Source organism: Camelus dromedarius, chromosome 21 (genome assembly GCF_036321535.1).
Source record: "Camelus dromedarius isolate mCamDro1 chromosome 21, mCamDro1.pat, whole genome shotgun sequence".
NCBI classification, from domain to species: domain Eukaryota; kingdom Metazoa; phylum Chordata; class Mammalia; order Artiodactyla; family Camelidae; genus Camelus; species Camelus dromedarius.
Genome location: NC_087456.1, coordinates 25,050,225 through 25,069,472, shown reverse-complemented (window position 1 = coordinate 25,069,472; position 19,248 = coordinate 25,050,225). Strand labels below are relative to the sequence as shown.

The 19,248-nt window shown below is 36.9% G+C and overlaps 1 protein-coding gene and 1 non-coding gene across 3 annotated transcripts in view; both read right to left on the bottom strand.

Annotated features, from left to right (window-relative positions):
* Positions 1–19,248, bottom strand: part of EPRS1 (glutamyl-prolyl-tRNA synthetase 1) — a 56,081-nt gene that overhangs the window by 17,702 nt on the left and 19,131 nt on the right. Inside the window, exons 12-19 of one of the 2 annotated variants that reach the window (XM_031438394.2) lie at positions 19,015–19,074; positions 18,687–18,707; positions 14,594–14,704; positions 12,283–12,419; positions 11,224–11,431; positions 10,272–10,384; positions 7,486–7,603; positions 2,960–3,319 (exon numbers count right to left, since the gene is read on the bottom strand). In XM_031438394.2, the coding sequence (XP_031294254.1) occupies positions 2,960–3,319; positions 7,486–7,603; positions 10,272–10,384; positions 11,224–11,431; positions 12,283–12,419; positions 14,594–14,704; positions 18,687–18,707; positions 19,015–19,074 (1,128 nt within the window). The remainder of the gene's footprint in view (positions 1–2,959; positions 3,320–7,485; positions 7,604–10,271; positions 10,385–11,223; positions 11,432–12,282; positions 12,420–14,593; positions 14,705–18,686; positions 18,708–19,014; positions 19,075–19,248) is intronic. The other variant, XM_031438395.2, reaches the window with a different exon arrangement.
* Positions 10,595–10,666, bottom strand: TRNAA-GGC (transfer RNA alanine (anticodon GGC)). The gene has a single exon. It is a non-coding gene; the product is annotated as a tRNA-Ala (tRNA).

Here is a 19,248-nt window from a genome sequence, read left to right as displayed (position 1 = left end):
TACATAAATCGTCTTCTTTAATTCTCGAAACAACCCTTATCCATTTTATAGAAGAAAGAAGTAAAGATTAGAAGGATTAAGTACCTTACTCAAAGTTACACAATAAACGGTGGAGCTAGAATCTTAACCTAGGGTTTATTTCAGAGTTTTTGATCTTGAGCGCTCTATGTGCCCAGCATTATAGAAGGTATGAGACAATGATCTAAATTTAAATGTCCATTTTAATCCTATTAACATGTCATGAAACTGCTTTTTCAAAAGAAGTCTTTGATTCTTACTTGAATATGTCTCACAGGATGAGAAAAATTAATCTCTTTTGATATTCTGGTTTTCTGGACTAAAAGACATTTACAAAGAGAAATGGGACGGTACTACTCGGTAAACATTACACAATAGCAGAACCTTAAAAACCACTTGTTAATAGATGTTAAGTTCTTAACGGAGAAAGATTCATCTAACATAAAATTCAGACGAGAAAAGAAGTTTTCAATAAATAATTGCTACTGAGGATGAATAAGAATGGAAACTGCCTACAAAAAGACTTCAGTAAAGGTTTAAGATGGGAATTTGAGGAAGTAAAAATGACCCTAAAAGTATGATTTAAAATATGACCGAAAATAGGTAAGAGCTCACCTGGCTACAATGGTTAAAATGAAAAGTATTCAAACAGTCATTTTTACAGCAACCACTAGATGGAAACATCTCTCCACAGGTAAAGGAGGAAACTTTCATTAAAAGAAAAATCTAGAACTAATTTAAAATAGTAAGAATAGAACCCTTCAAAATGGCCTGAGCATCTCAACTATCAGTGAAGAAAGCTTTTAAAAAGTACTTGTTTCAAACTTTATTTTTTCCAACTCTTACTAATAGTCACGTCCCATCACCTCTAATGGGAAATAACTTGGGAATGGGTCAAAATAGGATTCTGGGATTTGCAAACTTCAGGAAGTTACTTTCATATTCATATTTACTTCAGGAAGCAGTTTCTCGTTGGCTATTAAAACCAACAAATAAAAAAAGGAGTATTATTAGAATATTATTGGACGTGGGTGTTTTGAGGATTAAATATAAACATAGCAACTGTTAGCATTTACAGGAAAAAAAATATATATATACACACACACAAGCAATATTTTGAAGCACAGATATGGCACACTGTAGGCATTCAATAAATGTAGGTTAAACTAAACTGAAGTCAGACTCATTTCAGTATCACACTTATCATTATCAAAAGCACCTAGTGAAAGTACCTGCCCAGTTACCAAAGACATTTAGATTTTTTCACCTATAGGCTGACTTTTCATAAGCGTGACACAGTGCTATTTCAGGAAAGTGTGATGTAATTCATTAACCCAATGGGATGGGAGATACAGTTGGCTGCCACTCTCAGTATAAGTACGCTACCCCAACACAGGTAGCTGATCAAGATCAGCACAAAAATCAATGTTCTCCACTCAGCAAAAAGGAGTTTGAAGACCAAGCCCTTCCCCTCCAATTACATCTAGAAAGGGATCTACAGTCAGTACATGACATACACAGAGAGTACAAAGCGCTCCTAACCTCACCACAGGATAGGACACCCCAAGGATTTATATCCTACACTCATACACTGAGCAGCCTTCATTCCTTGGAGCAAAGCTGTTTCAGATCATCATAGCTCTGCAGGACTTCAACAGGCTTATTAAAGGGGAAAAAGAAAGGACTTCCCACACTTCACAATGCAGACACAGAAAAGTAACTTCTGGAGCAAAACCCAAGATCTCCCCGAAGCATTTTCTCTCCTCAGCAGCGGTCAGATGTCCACGAGTGAAAGTATCTTAGGGGACAGGGTTTCCAGTCAGCTGCCTAGCACCACGTGAATGAGACGAGCAACGTACAGCCTCAAGTTACTCAATCACCCCCAACCAAAGCCCAGGATGTTGACGAGACAACAGATCCCCTCCAGCCAGAAAGTCAAGCCCGGCGGTTCATCGTATCTCTGTGCTGCTGCCATGGCCCAGGGTCTACAACCCTGGGCGCTCGCCCAGTTACAGCACCACTCATCAGATCACGTTTTAGAACTCTGCTACTGTTTGAGTAGAACCACGTATCTTGCTTATGAAATGTGATTCTTCTCTATCACAGATGCCATTCCTTTTGTCTCTTATTTAGAGCAAACGATCCTTTTCCACACTCAGGGCTACCACCCACTTGGCAAATGTACTGCCTAAAGATATCATTAAAACAAGAGTGAAATTTATACTTCAAAGTTTGGTATCACTTAAAGGGTTCCCCTACAAAAAATCTGAAACAGTTGATGATCAAAAACCTCTTGACAACCCATTATCCTATTATTCCCTGAATAAACCTTGAGCCTTCACACCTCTCTGCCTCTGCTGGTGCCGTCTCCCACGCCCAGGCCCAGGCCAGCAGCATCAGCACCATCCGGACAGCTTTTTACAAATGCATATTCTTTGCATATTCTGGACTTACTGAAGCAGACACTCAAGAGGCGGAGCCCGGCATATGTGTTTTAGCAAGCTCTCCAAGTGATTCTGACATACAATAAAGCTTAAGAACCTCAGATCTACACTTAAGAGTACGTTCCTCCGAAAGTCATTCACCTCAAAGGGCTGCTTCTACTTCAGGACTATTTTGAATATCCTTTAATAACTGCTTCCTCTTTCCCGGCCCCCTGTAACCACAGACACTTCTCAGAGCACTTTATACACATCACACAGGATCACGGCCTGTGTATGTTCCCTTCCCGCCCCCTCCCCTACTCGAAAGTGAGCTGCTTCGTATTAATATTTCCAGAGCCTGGCACATAGCACGCATCAGTAAATGCTAACTGATATGTCAAAATACTCAAGCAGACAGTCTATAGACAATACATCTTACAAGAAGCTGAGAGTAGACTAAGCCATTTGACTTCAAAGGCTTACTTACAATATGTCTAAACTCATTCAAGGATACTAACCTTAGGGGCTTTTTCGGCTTTCAGTTTACGAACCACCTCCCCTTGAGCGGCAACTTCATCATACAGAGATTTACTGTCCAGAATACCTGATGATGATTTAGAAGAAACATCCTGTACTACCAGAGCAGGAGGATTTCCGGGTTTATACTCCTGGCCAGTTTTCTCCTTATATTCCGCCTTCAAAGCCAAAAGTTGTTTCACAGCTGCATCTATATCTTCCTTGGCTGCTTTCTTGGCTTTTAATTCACGCACCACATCACCTTGATCAGCTACTCTGTTGTAAAGGACCAAGGACTCCTCAGATGTAGCACAAGTACTGTTCAAAGAAGGAGGTGATCTTGTCTTAAGAGGAGAAGGTGTCTATAAAGGCAGAAAACCGAAAGTAAAATTAATTCACGTCAAACGTCTCCCTTCAAAAATTATATCAAACTGATTGTTTTATAATATTTTAAGTTAAAAACAAAACTAAAAAATTTCAATCTCTTCAAAAAGTTTACATGAGTAATATCAATCTTAAAAATTTATCCTAAAAAAAAAAAGACAGAAGTAAACAAAGGTAGAGGTACGTAAATATTCACTGGAGCATTTTAGCAAGGTAAGAAACTGGAAATAATCTAAATCTTCGCCATTAGGGGACTTGTTAAAGAAATTGTGACACATCATCAGATCTGAGACTGAATCACCGGTCCACCACATGCTAGCTGTGCAATCTTGAATTTGTTACTTTAGCTAGTTCCGCTTTTTAACCATAAGAGAAGGGTAAAAATTGTACTGAACCCATTAAGTTGATAGGAAAATAAAAGGTAATAAATCTGTGTAAAGCTTTCAGTTACAAAGGCTGAAAAAAAGTAAATATCAATAAGTTAGATATTATTACTAATTTTCTAAAACATGAGAGATAATCAGATACAAGGCAAGAGCTCCATGAAATACTGTGAAACAATTTTAACTCATTACTGTAGAACAATTCCAAGTGTAAAATTACATATTTATATGCAAATGGTTATAATTAAGTATCTGCAACAAATCTAGAGATACATTCACTAAAATGACCTCTGGGGAGTGAATAACTATACTATTTTTCTTCTCAGTGTCATGCTTTTCTTTCACCTAGAATGCTTTTCTCCTTCCAGCTTCTAAAACCCTCCTCACATCATACCTTCCCTGTGACTTTTTTATGGTCTTCTAGTTGATTTCTCAGAACAGTCTCATCCATGTTCACTAAGCCATGTGTATTCAACTCCAAAATGTCTCATCTCCACTCCAGAACTCTGTCCTGATCCCACACCCAGCACTCCAAATGGTCTTCTAGACATCTTCACCCAGATAGCTAAGAGGCATCTCAAACTATGTCAAAGTGGTATTTCACATGGAGGTGAGGTTCTGAGGTCACCATGTTGTCAAAAACCTCATACAAAGAAAATCAGTCCCCTCAATTTCCTTAAATCACTCATAATTTGCAGTATTTATTTTGGCGAGGTGTATATATATATACATATATACACACACACACACACACACACAATCATAAACACTGATATGCATATATAAGTGCATAGTATCATATTATATGGGAAGAATACAAAAAGGGGAGCCACTGTATCAAACATACACGGTCTGTTCTGCTACATTTATTTTTGGTAACGTGAACTAACTCATTCATGGCTGGTATACAGGGGAACAATGTCAACATAATGCTGAAAAATCATGCCACCTTGTATGTGATTTCTCCCAGTGTGTTAATGTTTTATGTTGAAGAAGCAGACAGGAAAAAGCTTACTCACAATTAAAGAGAAAGCTTTAGAAATACACGACTATCTTAAAGAAGAGCTAAAGTCTGTATAAGTGCCTTCCTTCAGTGCAGGTGATACTTAAAAAAAAAACTGTTTTCCATTAACATTAAGCCACTAATGAAGATGCAAGCGCCAATGAAGATGTCTCAAAGGTGTATCCTCTTGTGCTCAAAAAAAAAAAAAAAAAAAAAGTTGAAGCAGGGTACACCCTGGAACAGACTTTAATTTTGATAATACTGGTGTTTACTGAAGGCAAATACCTCAAAGACCTAGATATCAAAGAAGAGAGCAGCATCCATAGGGTTTAAAGCTGCAAATGATGGCTGACTGCAATGCTGGGTACAAATGCCGGTCAACTGTACTTGAATTTCTGGTATGATCTGTGCAGGTTTCAAAGCTTTTCCACAAACTTTTTGACACTCTTCCCAGCATGAGGCCTCTATGTCCTCTCCACTTGAATCTGGGCAAGCTTATGACTGCTTCAACCAATGCAACTTGTCAGAGGTAATGTTATGTGACACTTCCAAGGTTAAATGACACTGCCCCCCGTCTGCTGGACACTCACTTTCGGAGCCCTGAGCTGACACACACCAAGTCTCACCCCAGATGATTTCTGAGAACTTTTCAAAGAAGGTTTGCAAGGTCACAGCTATTTTCATAATAATAATAAGATGCAATTTGTCTCTTTTGCTCTCTTTCTCTCACAAGTAAGTATACACTGCAGTTTTTTGGAGGCTACGTCAGATTTAAAGAGATTTGCAAAAACTACGCATCCAGGGGCTCCAGGGTGCCACAGGAAATTCTAGGGGCACCATGGGATATTTTGCAAAATGCAAAACCATACCACTCTTCTAACCAAAAGTTTTGTTTTAGAAAATAGATATTTTTTCATAAAAAACATTATATAAACATACAGTTGGGTTTATACAGTTTTTATTTTTAAATGAATAACTTCTTTTAAAACTTCTCAATTTTAATTTTTATGGTAAATACTGATAAAAATAATCCACAGACACAAAGGGGATCCTCAATCATTTCTAAGAGTGAGACCAAAAAGTTTGAGAACTGCTGGTATACAAACAGCACAAGGATACTGCCCTACTTGAATTCTTATTTCTCTTCCTTTAATTTTCTTTCGGCTAAGATCACAGATTTTAGCTTGTGTAAATTAAAAGCTCACATCATGACATTCCCATTCTAAACAGTTCCAAACTCATCTCTCCTAATAAACCATGTGCTTCTGTCTTCCCTTGCTCAGGTCATTCACCATTTATTTACCTAGTCAATCAAAACAAAGTCAGAGGTTACTGTCTTACCGTTCTGCTTCCTCAGTTCATGTTCTATTTTATTTTGTCCATGCTCTTATCCTCTGACTTCCTGACCATATCACACCGTCCAATCCTACATCCAATCCACTGTCCAAACTGTCTTCTTCTCTGCTACCAAATCTTCAATAACTACCTAACTGCCGATGCCTATGGATCCCAATCTACGCATCCAGGGGCTCCAGGGTGCCACAGGAAATTCCTAGGGGCACCATGGGATATTTTAAATATCTGAGGGAGACTGAGCAACAATCCCAGTATCTGTCAAACATCACATACACTATAAGCTCAAGGTGGTTTGCTTTCAACACCAGAGTGTGCTATATTCCCTTCAATGTCTTATCTTTGCAAAGCTGGATTTTTCACAATTGTTGTGCTAAAAATCAAGTATCGCAGGAAAATCATTGGGGAAACAGAAAACAAGCATGGTAGCATCCGAGTCCAAGGTTCAAGAAAGAAAGAAAAGTATTTTTTTTCTTTCAATGCATGTCATTTTAAGAATGAAATAAAAACAAGACTGTAATTAAAATATTTAACATTTAGGAACAAAATATTTTACAATGTAATGTGTTTCTTTTCAGCAATTTATGTGTATTATTTTTCCATAAGGCTACTAAGTTACTAGGATATAAATATATACTGAGTTGCTTGAACTTAACTACTTCATAAAGAGAACTGTTGGAAATTTCATCAGCTTAGGGGTGCCATGAAAAAAAACCACTGGAAAACTAGGGGTGCTATTAACCGAGGAAATCTGAGGACTTCTGGCCTACACAATAAATCCCCTCACTCTCCACACATCAAATCCACATTCTGTAAGATGAGGACACAGCTGCGTCTCCATCTGGAATGTCCTCCAGACCTGGACTGCCAGGAAGATTCCTCACTCATTCTTCAAGACAGAGATTGAGCATTACCCCCAAGATGAAAAAAGAACAGAAAGAGGCCAGTATAAGTTTCCCATCATCCTCAACATAGCAGTTCCTGTTCTTTTTCTCTTTCCCAAACCTCAGGGACTGCTGGGAGCTCTTCTCCAAGAGGCCCTGGAGTTTGACAGGAAAGTACAGACAGGGAGCCAGAATACCAGGTCACTGTCCTAACTCAATCATAACAACTGCTGTTACCCTGGGCAAGGATCTAATACAGCTCTACTGGGGAAAAAACATTGTTTTAGCCTAGTCTTTCTTACTCTTTCACATAACAAAATTAAATTTTAAAAATCTTGTTTTTCAGGGTATTTTGAAATCTTACAAGAAAGATCAACAACGATAAAAACCCCAAAAGAAAGAGCTACAGTCTTCTTCAGTCTCAACAGTGAGGAAGACAATCCTTTGTAAAGAAACAGATTCTAAACCCTTGGACAGAAAGATCACTGATTAGAGACATATTCATAAAAGTCAATATTTACCTGATTTTTTGTTGTTTCTACTTTGGTCTTCTCCTTTGACCCAGATGTTGGCATTTCCTTTGTATGCCCATCAGGAATGTATATCAAAATGCACGGAGCTTCTACACAACTATACGGACTAAAAAGAAAATGAAAGGACAAAAAAGCTTATTTGAACAAAATTATCCGAACAGCAATTAAAACTGAATTCCTAGATTAATTCAATGGCACTGTTAATGCTTTTCAAAACTATAAATAAGTAGTACATTCTCTTATGCAAATCAGAGGCTAATCAGAGTAGTTTAAAAACAATAAATACATAAATAAAAACTGACAGTGCTGATTATAAACTTTCAATTTATGAACTTTTATAGATATGAATGTGCTAAGTCCAGACAAACGTACATCTACTCTGCCACCAGAAATGGCAATAGTGGATGTTAATGGTCTCACTCTTGACTTAGAGGAAATGCATCTACATAATGACCTAATCTGCTTATAAGCAGAATTTCTGTAAAACATATATTTTATAAGAATTTTTCAATGCTACAGGGTACAGCAAAATCCAGTGCCCCTGAGACTACTCATAAGCAAAAGATTTTTTCCAATTTTGTGGTAAAAGCCGCAGAGTAAAAATAAGAAGAGAAAGAATTCAGTAACAACAGAATCTTACATATTTCTTCAATATTTTTTAATATGGCCTAATTGAGATATAATTCACATACCAAAAACTCCACCCTCTGCAAGTACACAATTCAATGGCTACGTAAAATAGTGCAATCATTACCGCTACCTAATTCTGAAACATCCATATGACTCTAGAAAGACACTCTGTACCCTTTACCTATCACTTCCCAGTCCCCAAACCCTCTGGCCCCTGGCAACCACTAATCTACTGTGTTTCTTGAAACTGTCTACTCTGGACATGTCTTTTTATTACTGAGTTATAAGGACTCTTTATTTATCTTGCATACAAGTCTTTTATCAGATATATGTGAAAATATCTTTCTCCCATTCTGTGGGTTGTCTTTTGACTTCCCTGATGGTGTCCTCTGAAGCACAAAATTTTAAAATTTTGATGTCGTTTAATTTATGTATATTTTCTTTGGTTGTTTATGCTTTAGGTGTTATATTTAAGAAAGCACTGCTATGGTTACAAAGATTTAAACTTATGTTTTCCTCTAAGAGTTTTATAGTTTAGCTTTTACATTCAGATCTTTGATCCATATTTGGGTTAATCTTTTTTACATGGTATGAGGTAAGGGTCCAACTTCACTCTTGCATGTAGCTGCTGATCTGACACCATTTGTCAGAAAGTTCAGTAATTCTTTCAGAATAAACTGAGAACCTACCCTCTTCTGTGCATTACTCTATTTAGTACCACCACCACCACTACTGGTATTTAATGAGGCCTTAGTAAGTACCAGGCACTGTGTTATGCGGTTTACATGCATGATTTTTTTTGACTAAAGGCAATATGACACTAAAATGAAAAAGAAAAAACAGTATCTGCCCTTAATGAATTCTAGCAGTGGAGACCAAACAGACAGACAGATACAACAGTATGTGATAAATATTCTGAAGAAGAAAGTCCTAGATGCAATGGGGACACATAGGTTGGGTACCTATCCAGATTTGAGGAATTTAAGAAAGCTCTGGAAGAAGTAACATTTGAAAGGTTACCAGATGAAGAAAAAGAAGTAGGGCCATTCCATGAAAAAGCAAGATGTTCAAAAGCACTTGATGCCTTTGGAAAGCCCCAAGCAGTCCAGTATCTTGAACAGAAGGGATCAGGGACAGGTCAACCACAAAAGGTATGGCTCAAGTGGGTGGAGGGGCCATGACATGAAGACTCTTATACGTCAAACTAAGAAGTTTAGATTTTACTTTGAAGCTGACAAGAATTACTAAGCAGGGAGGAAATGTGATACAATTCTTTCTTTGAAATTTTTAGACTGGTGGCCATATGAAAAGTGGATTAGAAAAGGGCCAAACTGGGAGCAAGAGACGACCGTAGAAACTATTTTGGCAATCAAGGAAGAAATGTGTAGGACCTGAAAGAAGGCAGAGCAGTAGATGCACAGAGTTTTGTGAACTAGGGAGGCAGTACACACAAGGCTGACTGCCTGGAAAGGAGGATAAAGGAGAAGAGCCAATCAGAGATGGTACCGAGTGGCCTGAATTTTGAAGTTTGACGTACTTGAAAGCTATCTATTCAGAGATTTCTAAAAGGCCTTAGTTAGATTCACAAGCCTGGAGCTCAGGAGTGAGGTCTGATCACAAAGTTAAAGAGATGCAATAAAAAATAGCAGACAAAAAAAGAAAACCAAGAGAAACAAGAACATAAATTTAGAGACAAAGTTCTAGTAATTCTGTTACTTTACGGTTTAAAAAGAACACACAACTTGTTATCATCCTCTAAATGTACCTGCTGTACTATTTATATTCTAAATTAGATCTAACTAAAATACACTACAAAGAAAAGGTAACAGTAATAATTTTTACCCAAAGATAACACTGAAATTTTTCCTTTTTGCTTGGACCACATGAAGATGAACAGTAAGATGGTTTAGTTTTGGAAATAAAATGTGTTAAAATTATGCTGTTGCAAAGTTATCACTTGTTATAGTAAAGTCTAAAATAATAAATACAGAAGAACAAATCAAACTGAATAGAGAATTGTAGGTACAGCATTTTAGTGAAAGTTCAATTTTTTAAATATTATTTCTTGTAAGAACTTCAAGCAAAAAAAAAAAAAAAAAAGAGCTTCAAGCACCATCCATAACTGCTCAGTCACAATGACTTACCTAACAGGTTCATAAGGCTGATCACATATGAAGAAGCCTCTTCTCTGGAGCTGTATAATGTCTCCTTTCTTCAGGTCCTTAAGGCAGGGATCCCCCAGCATTAGTTCTTCATGCTGTGAAGATGACAGGACACAAAATACGTTTTCTTAAAAATCAGAGCACTAAAAACAACTCTCAAGTGCAAGCACTTTTTGTTGTTTGTTTGGTTTTTTTGGAAGGGGAGGTTTGGGGACGGGAGGTATGTTTCTTAAATTTTTACTTATTTTTTAAAACATTTTTTGGGGGGAGGTAACCAGGTTTATTTATTTATTTTTATTTATTAATGAAGGTACTGGGGATTGAACCCAGGACCTCGTGCGTGCCAAGCACACGCTCTACCACTGAGCTATACCCTCCCCTCACAAGCAGTTTTTCCAGTAGCTGTAATATTCCTATTTTAAATAGATACATTAAAAACTTCACTAGTTAAGCACATACAGTAAGGCAATAAGGCAATGAAATATCAAAATAATAAGTATTCATGTATTTCTAAAACTTAACATTTATAAACTGATAGGCTTCAGGGAACTTTTAACTAACTTGACTGGTGTCTCTGCAGATATAAAGTTTCCCACCGCAAGCATGAACTACAGTGCAAGCAGCACAGAGACCCAGCTGAAAGGCACGCTGGCACAGCACCTGTTAAAGCACGAGGGCCCCAGAGCCAGGACGCCTGGGTCTGAATCCCAGCTCGGCCCCTGCCTGCCTGTCCTCAAGCAGGTGACTTAGCCTCGCTGTGCCTCAGTTTCTATCATTTGTAAAATGAAAGTATTTCCTTTACATCATTTTATAACAAAAATCTAGCAATCTTTTCCATTTTATCTGAGGAAACAAATACTTGAAACTAATTTTAAAAGTTCTAAAGAAAGGCTTATACAACAAAGAAGAAATATGGTGTCTTTTAGAAGGCTACCTTACTGTCCTTGTTGACATACTGCTTAAAGTCCTCGTCTTTTCCCAGCACGGGCTTTGTGATCAAGTGCTCGTAAGTGACACAGATTGCTGGAACAGGAAGAGCACGTGCGGTCTCTGCAAGCCACGTGATCTTAGTGGTTTTCTTGTAGTCTTTGTTCTCCAAGTTCAGTTTTGCATCGAGAGATACAATTTTTCCATCTGCATTTCTAGAAATAAGATTGAGAAGTGTTTCAAGAAAATAAACCATAATTGCCATAAGTGCATTACTTCGTTCTGTATCTGTAATAAACGGAGAAGGAATTTTCTTTGGAAAAATTTCAAGTCAAACATTTATTTGAGAGGCTAATCTGTGCCCGACACATTCTGGTTAAGGGATGAACGAAGGGTAATCCTTGCTATCAAGACAGTAACAGCCCACAGGAGAGCACATCCACACACAGCTGATGGAGAACGCGAACATGCTGGCGAATTTTAAAGTCACCTGCAGTAAGCATTAAAAATCTAAAATACCATATTTTAAAACATTTAACAACCACTTGAAACTGTATGTACTGACTGGACAATTGAGATTTCAGAGTTTACTAGATCAATCTTAGCATACTACGTCCCATTTATGTAATCTTAACAAACTGGTAAGTGCAGCACACTGTAATAACTGGAAGGTTCATACTTATCACAAAACAATTAATTTTAAAGTAGATTTTAGGATAAAGAATGTTTTATATATATATACAAATTTTATCCAAAGGATCCTTTCACCAGGCAATTGTATAATGAGAATTACATGATAAAAAGGGAACATAAAGCATTAAAACGATATTTTATATATAACATAGTCATTTTCAACATCACAAGCAAAAGACATTCTGATACCCTATTAATAAATTGAAACATATATGGGAAAATATTTAATGTTCCAGAATTTGCAGCAACTATGCCTGGGCAGATTTACCAGTCAGCAGCATTTACGGCTCTGAATTAGGTAATTTTTAACAAACAAATAAACACAAAAGACTTTTCTTCCATATTTATTTGATGACAAACAAAAAGTTCTTACTTGTGTATTTTAGTGATGTTGATGTTGCCCCAATTGATAAACGTGACCATCTCGCCCTCTGACAACGTCTCTGCATCAGCACCTTCAATGAGGACTTTAGGGCTGTACCACACGGGCTTCAAGCCAACGTCGGGGTTCTGATCGAGGAGAAAAGAGGAGACGGTTGCTTGAAACAACTTCTTGGACCCAGGATGCAAATTTATACATTCACTCATTTTATTGCTTTACAAAAACAGAAGTCATCTTTATTCGTCTGAATCCTGGCTCTGTGACACTGGGTCAGCCACCTGGCCGACGATGCCAGTGGAGTTATATGAGGTGGTCTACCCATGACACTGCTTCTGGCCTAAAACAACCATTCCTTAGTGTTAGAGGTAGGAGTATTTTGTCTCATAGTGTCCCTCTGACCAGAATCCACTTTGCTAACCTCAAAATCTCATTGCTTGTGCAGCAAAGGAGAAAATAAAGTCATTCCTCATCAGTGGCTACAGAACATTATAGGAAGGTATGTCCCCTTTGCAGAAAATGGTAGACCTTTCATATTTTAAGAGACAAATTTTGAAGATAGTAGTATACATGTATATAAAGATAAATTTCCTGCCTTTTCAGTATGTATTAATAGGAAGAAAAAAAAAGAGATCTGGGAAATAAAAAGAATGTTATATTTGTTAAATTTCACATGTTTGTTTGGCAGAGATTTAAAGAAAAAAGTGTATAAGGAGAACCTTTAAAATAAATGTTAAATAGCATGTGTTTAATAATTATTCACTGAATGCACCCAGCATTTGAGAAAAATCAGTATGTTGCAACAACTTATGCTGCGCTCAAAAGAAAATACTGACAGGCTAAAAATGGAACATTTTGTGAGGAAAATGATAACAAAAATTCCAGAGATCAAACTGAGTAATCACATCATTATTTAAAGTGTTTCTTAATCAAACAGTTATTTAATGATTACCTAGTCTTCATAATTACTTATTCTTTAACTGTGAAGCTATGTGACCACAACTGTCATCTTAACAAATAAGTACTCTTAAAAAGTTTTATTCTCACCATTCACTTTAAAACATTAAGTATGCTTCACCTGCAAGCTAACTGCAGTGGGTGACAGGACACATCAGAAACCACCATTCAATTGCTTGAACCAATCAGATGTAAGATAAAGGCAAAGGCAAATCAATCTCACACACTCACACACACACACACACACACACACTCTCTCTCTCTCTCTCTCGAAATCTCATTGAAAACAAAGTGTTTAAAATTAAAACATAGCTAACGTCATACATAGAAAAGCAATCATATAAGGCTACAATGCAGAACACTTATAACTTCATGAAGCACAGTATCTTATGTGTGAGTCACTCTATGAATGTAACATAGTTATGAGAAACGTTATGAGTTCATTTATTGGCCTACTAGTATATGAGTGAGCTAGTCTATGGACATAATCTTCATTATATAACAAAAATATTTACAGACAACTCACAAAGCTGGAATAAAAGGATCTATTTTTGCTTCAAGACTACACTGTTGGCAGGAATGTAAATTGGAGCAAGCACTGTGGAAAACACCATAGAGGTTTCTCAAAAAACTAAAAACAGAACTACTATATGACCCAGAAATTCCACTCTTGGGTGTATATCTGAAAAAAACAAAAACACTAATTTGAAAACATACATGCACCCCAATGTTCACAGCAGCATTATTTACAAACTGCAAGATACGGAAATAACCTAAGTGTCCATCAATAGATGAATGGATAAAGAAGATGTGGTTTATATATACAATGGAATACTTATCAGCCATAAAAAAGAATGACATTTTGCCACGTGCAGCAACATGAATGGACTTGAAGGGCATTATGCTAAGTGAAATAAGTCAGAGATAAGACAAATACTGTATGATATCACTTATATGTGGAATCTAAAAAATACAAAAAAAAAATTAGTGAATAAAAAAAGCAGCAGACTCAGATAACAGAGAACAAGTAAGTGGGTATCAGTGGGGAGGGGAAGAGGGGCAATAGAGGGGTGGGGGAGTGGGAGGTAAAACTACTGGGTGTAACACGGGCTCAAGGATGTACTGTACAACATGGGGAGTATAGCCAGTATTTTGTAATAACTGTAAATGGAAAGTAACCTTTAAAAATTTTATAAAGAATTAAAAAAAATAGTATCTAATCCTAACAAATAATGTTGAAGAGAAAATGATCCTGAACCATGCTAGAGCCACCCAGGCCCATGCCCCCTTTGACTATCCAGCTCCTTCATTCAGAGAGAGAGCAACGTTGGTGAAACTGGAAGGTCACCTTCGGGTGTTTGGCTACTTCCTTCATCTCCTCCTGAGCCTCAGGGACGTTCACCGGGATCACTTCTTTCTTCAGTAATGCAACATATCGTGGAGCCACTGGGTCAATAACCTACAACAAAGGCATCCTTGTGTTAAAACATTTATGCATTTTTTAAAACTTTATGAAAAAAATTAGTAATAGCACAGGAATACTAACTGGCATTCTTTGTTACTGCATTTACTAATTTTTTGGTTTACCTTCTAATGCTTCTCTAACATTGAACTGTCAAGCAGAAAAAAGAAAAACAATCATAAACAAAGACTACGTGAAGGATTTAGAGTTCCTTTCCAAGAACTACTGACAAGCGAAAAGAAACCAATAGTTAAAATATAATATTAAAAATATTCTGAAAACAATTTTTAACTTCGGTATTAGAAGGAAAACTTATCCTGTGGGGTTATATAACAATCCTATGGGTAAATGTGACACTCAGTTTTGTCTTGTCAGAGAAGACCATTTTGAAGGAACAGAGCTGTATGTGTTTTAGTATCACTTTCTATATTCAGTGTTAGGCAACAAATCACCATCAAAAGCAAAATAGCATTAGGTCACTATAATAAGGCAATTCTACAGATTAAAGGTATTAACAAGATGTTTCTACTGGTCTGCATGCTATATATATATCTCTCTCTCTATATACACACACATACATAAATATATAGGGACCACTGTGTTCCCAGGACCTAGCAAGGGCCTGGCACATGCAGGTAATCAATCCATACTTGCAGATTAACTGGAGGAATGGTAGTATTCATTACAATCTAACCTTCTCTACCTCCAAAACAGCAGTAGCATCCCCTTCCAGATATGATGTATTTTTCTCGCTTCACCGTTCAATTTAAAATGATCCATGATGACCAATGACAACAGCAGTTCACTAAATAAAGTATTTGGAGGAAAAATGTAGACAGAAGCGAGTATAGAGTCTTATAACCAGGTAAAAGTAATGAAAGTCATTTCTTCCCATCAGAAGGATGCAAAAAATAGTGCTAATGGCTAATTAAACTCGGCTGTCTTTGTTTTTGTTTTGTACTGGGTTTTTTTTCTTGTTGCTATTGTTTGGTTGGGTTTTCTTGTTTTGTTTTGGTTGCTTTGAGAGTATTTTTCAGATTCTGATATTGTAGAAAGTTTGAATGAACTCAGAGAAGAAACCATGCTTAGAGGATCATTCATAAATGTTTGAAAAGCCATGAAACTCCCCCTTGACTGTTACTATTTATCTGTTCTATTTCATGCCAGTACTAAATCAGCACCAGCCTCTCTCTAAATTTACTATTTCATTCTTTCTTTCCTTGGAGTTTTAAATTCATTAATTCTTACTATTTAAAGGGTTCCTTCTTTCGGCTTCTACTGGGTTAGAATGAGCATAGATTTGATTTGTGACTACTCAGTTCCGTATTTAAGCCAGTAAGATACAATTTCTTCTTTTAAAGAAGCTAAAACTAAATGACCCAACCTGAGAAACTTTCTTCAGTGCACGGCAGCGCAGTTTCCTCAATTGACAAAGAGGGCAGGAGACTGTTTCTCACGCTTGACTAATTACAATAATCCCTCAGAACATCGGCTACCACAGTTTTTCAGGCCACTTACCCTAAAGAACTATGATTATAATGGTCTGAAATCTTGTCTAATGGTCTAAAAGTCTGGAAATCTACTTTTAACAAGCAGATGGTTAGGATCAGACAACTTTGGGAAATCTTGAATTAAAAGGTTTAAAACTCTTTTTCAGTTCTAAAATTGTACAATTCTAAAAATCTCTGGATCGGTGGTTTTAAATTTCTCCAGAGTCCAGAGACTCTTCTTCTGAAGGTGAGGGTACTGCACAGAGACAAGGGGATTAAGAGAACGTATGATACTAGATGTAGAGCCCCAGCAGTCTTCCCTGGCTGGCTCCAAAGCCCTGGCGGTCAGGCCTTCACACTTCAGGCAGTTTAACAGAAAGTCCTCTGAAAATACTGTCTAACCCAAGAGATAAGATATAAAGTAACTGGTATGGAGATTTTCAACTAACTGGCCCAGCCAGATCTCCTACAGTGAGGCTCAGCTGACAGAGCCAATCTTCCTCTTGGGACTTCCAATAACTCTTAGTCCCCTGTGTTAAATGCAAGCAGATAACCAATGCTCACCAGACATCTGAGAAATGCCTTCAATATCAAAGAAAAAACAAAATAAACAACCTGGAGGAAAGAGATGTTACAAGAAAAAAACATTATCGATAATATTATAACTGTGAAATAGGAACAGGAAGTTATTTTGAAAATTCAAAGCACAAATCTTGGAAATGTGACAGCACAAATGAAAAACTCAACAGAAGTTGAGAAGACAGGGCTGAGGAGATCTCCCAGGCAGTAGAGCCAGAAGATGAGATGGAAATCAGAGAAAATAAAATTAGAGAGACAGTCCAGGAGGCCCAACATGTGCTCAAGAAGAGTTTCAGAAAGAAAAAAGACAACATAGTAGAAAAAAAACAAAACAAAACAAAGAAACAAAGAATTCAAGACATTTTCTCAGAACTGAAGGCATAAGTTTCCAGACTGGAAGCCACATGTTCTTCCAACAGAAATGGATGAGAACAGACCCACCCTAAGGCACATCACCATGATATTTCAAAGCGAAGAGGAAGGTAACATACAAGGTCTCAAAAATCGTCATCCCCTCCATGTTCCCCTTCTCAGAGGATATAGTACAGCAAAGCAGAAAGGTAATAAAAAGAGAAGAAAGATCCAGGAACCAGATGTTCCATCACAGAAGCAAAAGCAAAGAGAATTCCCAGGACGACGAGGAAGATTGACCTGGGACGACAGCTGGGCTTCCGAAGTTAACGGGCCACTCAACTGGATCAGATCTGAGTAGCGCCAGAGGCCCCGGCAGAGATGTTTCCAAGACGAGCTTAAATATCTGAGGCAAGGGAACATTTCGGTAGGAAATTCAAACAACTTGTGAAGACTTTGAGACAGAACCATGAAACTAAACAAATGAGGGCAACAAAACCAAACCAAACAAAGCAATTAGCTACAAGAAAGCCAACAAGTTATGAGACAAAGTAAGAGACCTAAATCCTCATCTTCCATTGTGGAAAGTCAACTGATGATGCCTAAAAATAAATAAATAAATAAAAAAGTAGCAACACCCATATCTCATTTAGAGACATGGCAATAAACACCAAAAGACTTATTCAAAAGAGCTGAAAATGATTTATGTAGGGAGAGAAAATAGAAGGAAAGAAGATGGGGAAATATTCTGTTCATCTTACTAGAAGCTATAGAACTATTTGATTATAGTGCAATATAATTCATATATTTAAACTAAGTGTATGTGTATAACGTCATTAAAATTTAAAACCTTTAAAAACTATATTAGTGAAAAGTGACACCAATGTCATTAACTTTGCCTGTATTTATTAGTAACAGCAGCAACAGAGAGAACCAATTAATACTTTCCTTATGTATCCAAAAATTAACTAAACACAAAAGACTAAAATAAATTCAAGACACATGCGAGACAAGCGACTATTTTTTGAGGCAAGGCATCAGCACAATCAAGCAGCAATACAAAGAAAAAAAAAGAACTTACAGAACACAATCACAGAAACCATAGTTCAAAACATGGCACTTTAACGATTTGCCTTATTATAGTGTCTAAGCGTCTGCTTCCAATTAATAATTAACAAGGTCAATATGCAGTATTCCTCATTTGACTTTTATTTAAGAAACCGTTTTTTAAAAGCTAGATTCAGATTCAGTAAGACACAGGAATTATACTTAATAAGCCTTCAATACAATTCAATGAAACATGTAACTTTAAAACCCTATGTCCTCTCAGGACACAAGGGAACATCAGAATGGAGTTAGCCAAATCTTCCCTCTGCCACTAAGAAAACTAGAGGACATTTTTTTAAAAACTAGGAATAATGCATTTTCAATGGGTTTGTTTAAGCAAGTCTCTTACAGAAATGTGATTGTGCTTCAAAGCTGTATAACATCTCAGGTTATAACATGTAATATGCTAAAAGCTATTGCTAAGTAAGGCAAATAAAAGCAGTAAGTAATACCTTCTTACAGAGAGCTCGCAGCTTGAAAGCAGAAAAATGAAATGCAAAGGGTTCAAAAAAGATTTAAGGAAAAAACTGTTACCATTCCCCATAACTCCAAGTTTGTTTGTTTTAATCATTGTTACTTGTTTGGTATAGTTAACAGGCTTAACGCAATTTATATATGTTCAAAAAAGTAAAACATTCCATTTTCCTGAAAATCTGCTAAATTACAGTATTCTTCACAAAATTTTCTCTACCATGAGCACACTAATGAATTCTTCACGTACTCTACTACGTAGGAGCTAGGCATGAGAAAAGAGAGTTGACCGAGAGTCAAAACACGTACCTTCTTGTTAAATGCCCAAATTTTGTCCCATTCCATGTTCACAACTGAACGTGAGGAACCCTAGAAAAACAATAATAAAATGGCTTAAAGGGCAAGAAGTATGGCCTAGAATACTTTCTTTAATTGAAGCATGTTAGAAAATAACCCAACCAATATTTGCAAGTTCGTTTCCACTGGAATTTAGAACTTAAGTATGCACAAACTAATCTGGTTACCCTGAACAGTTAAGAGTCA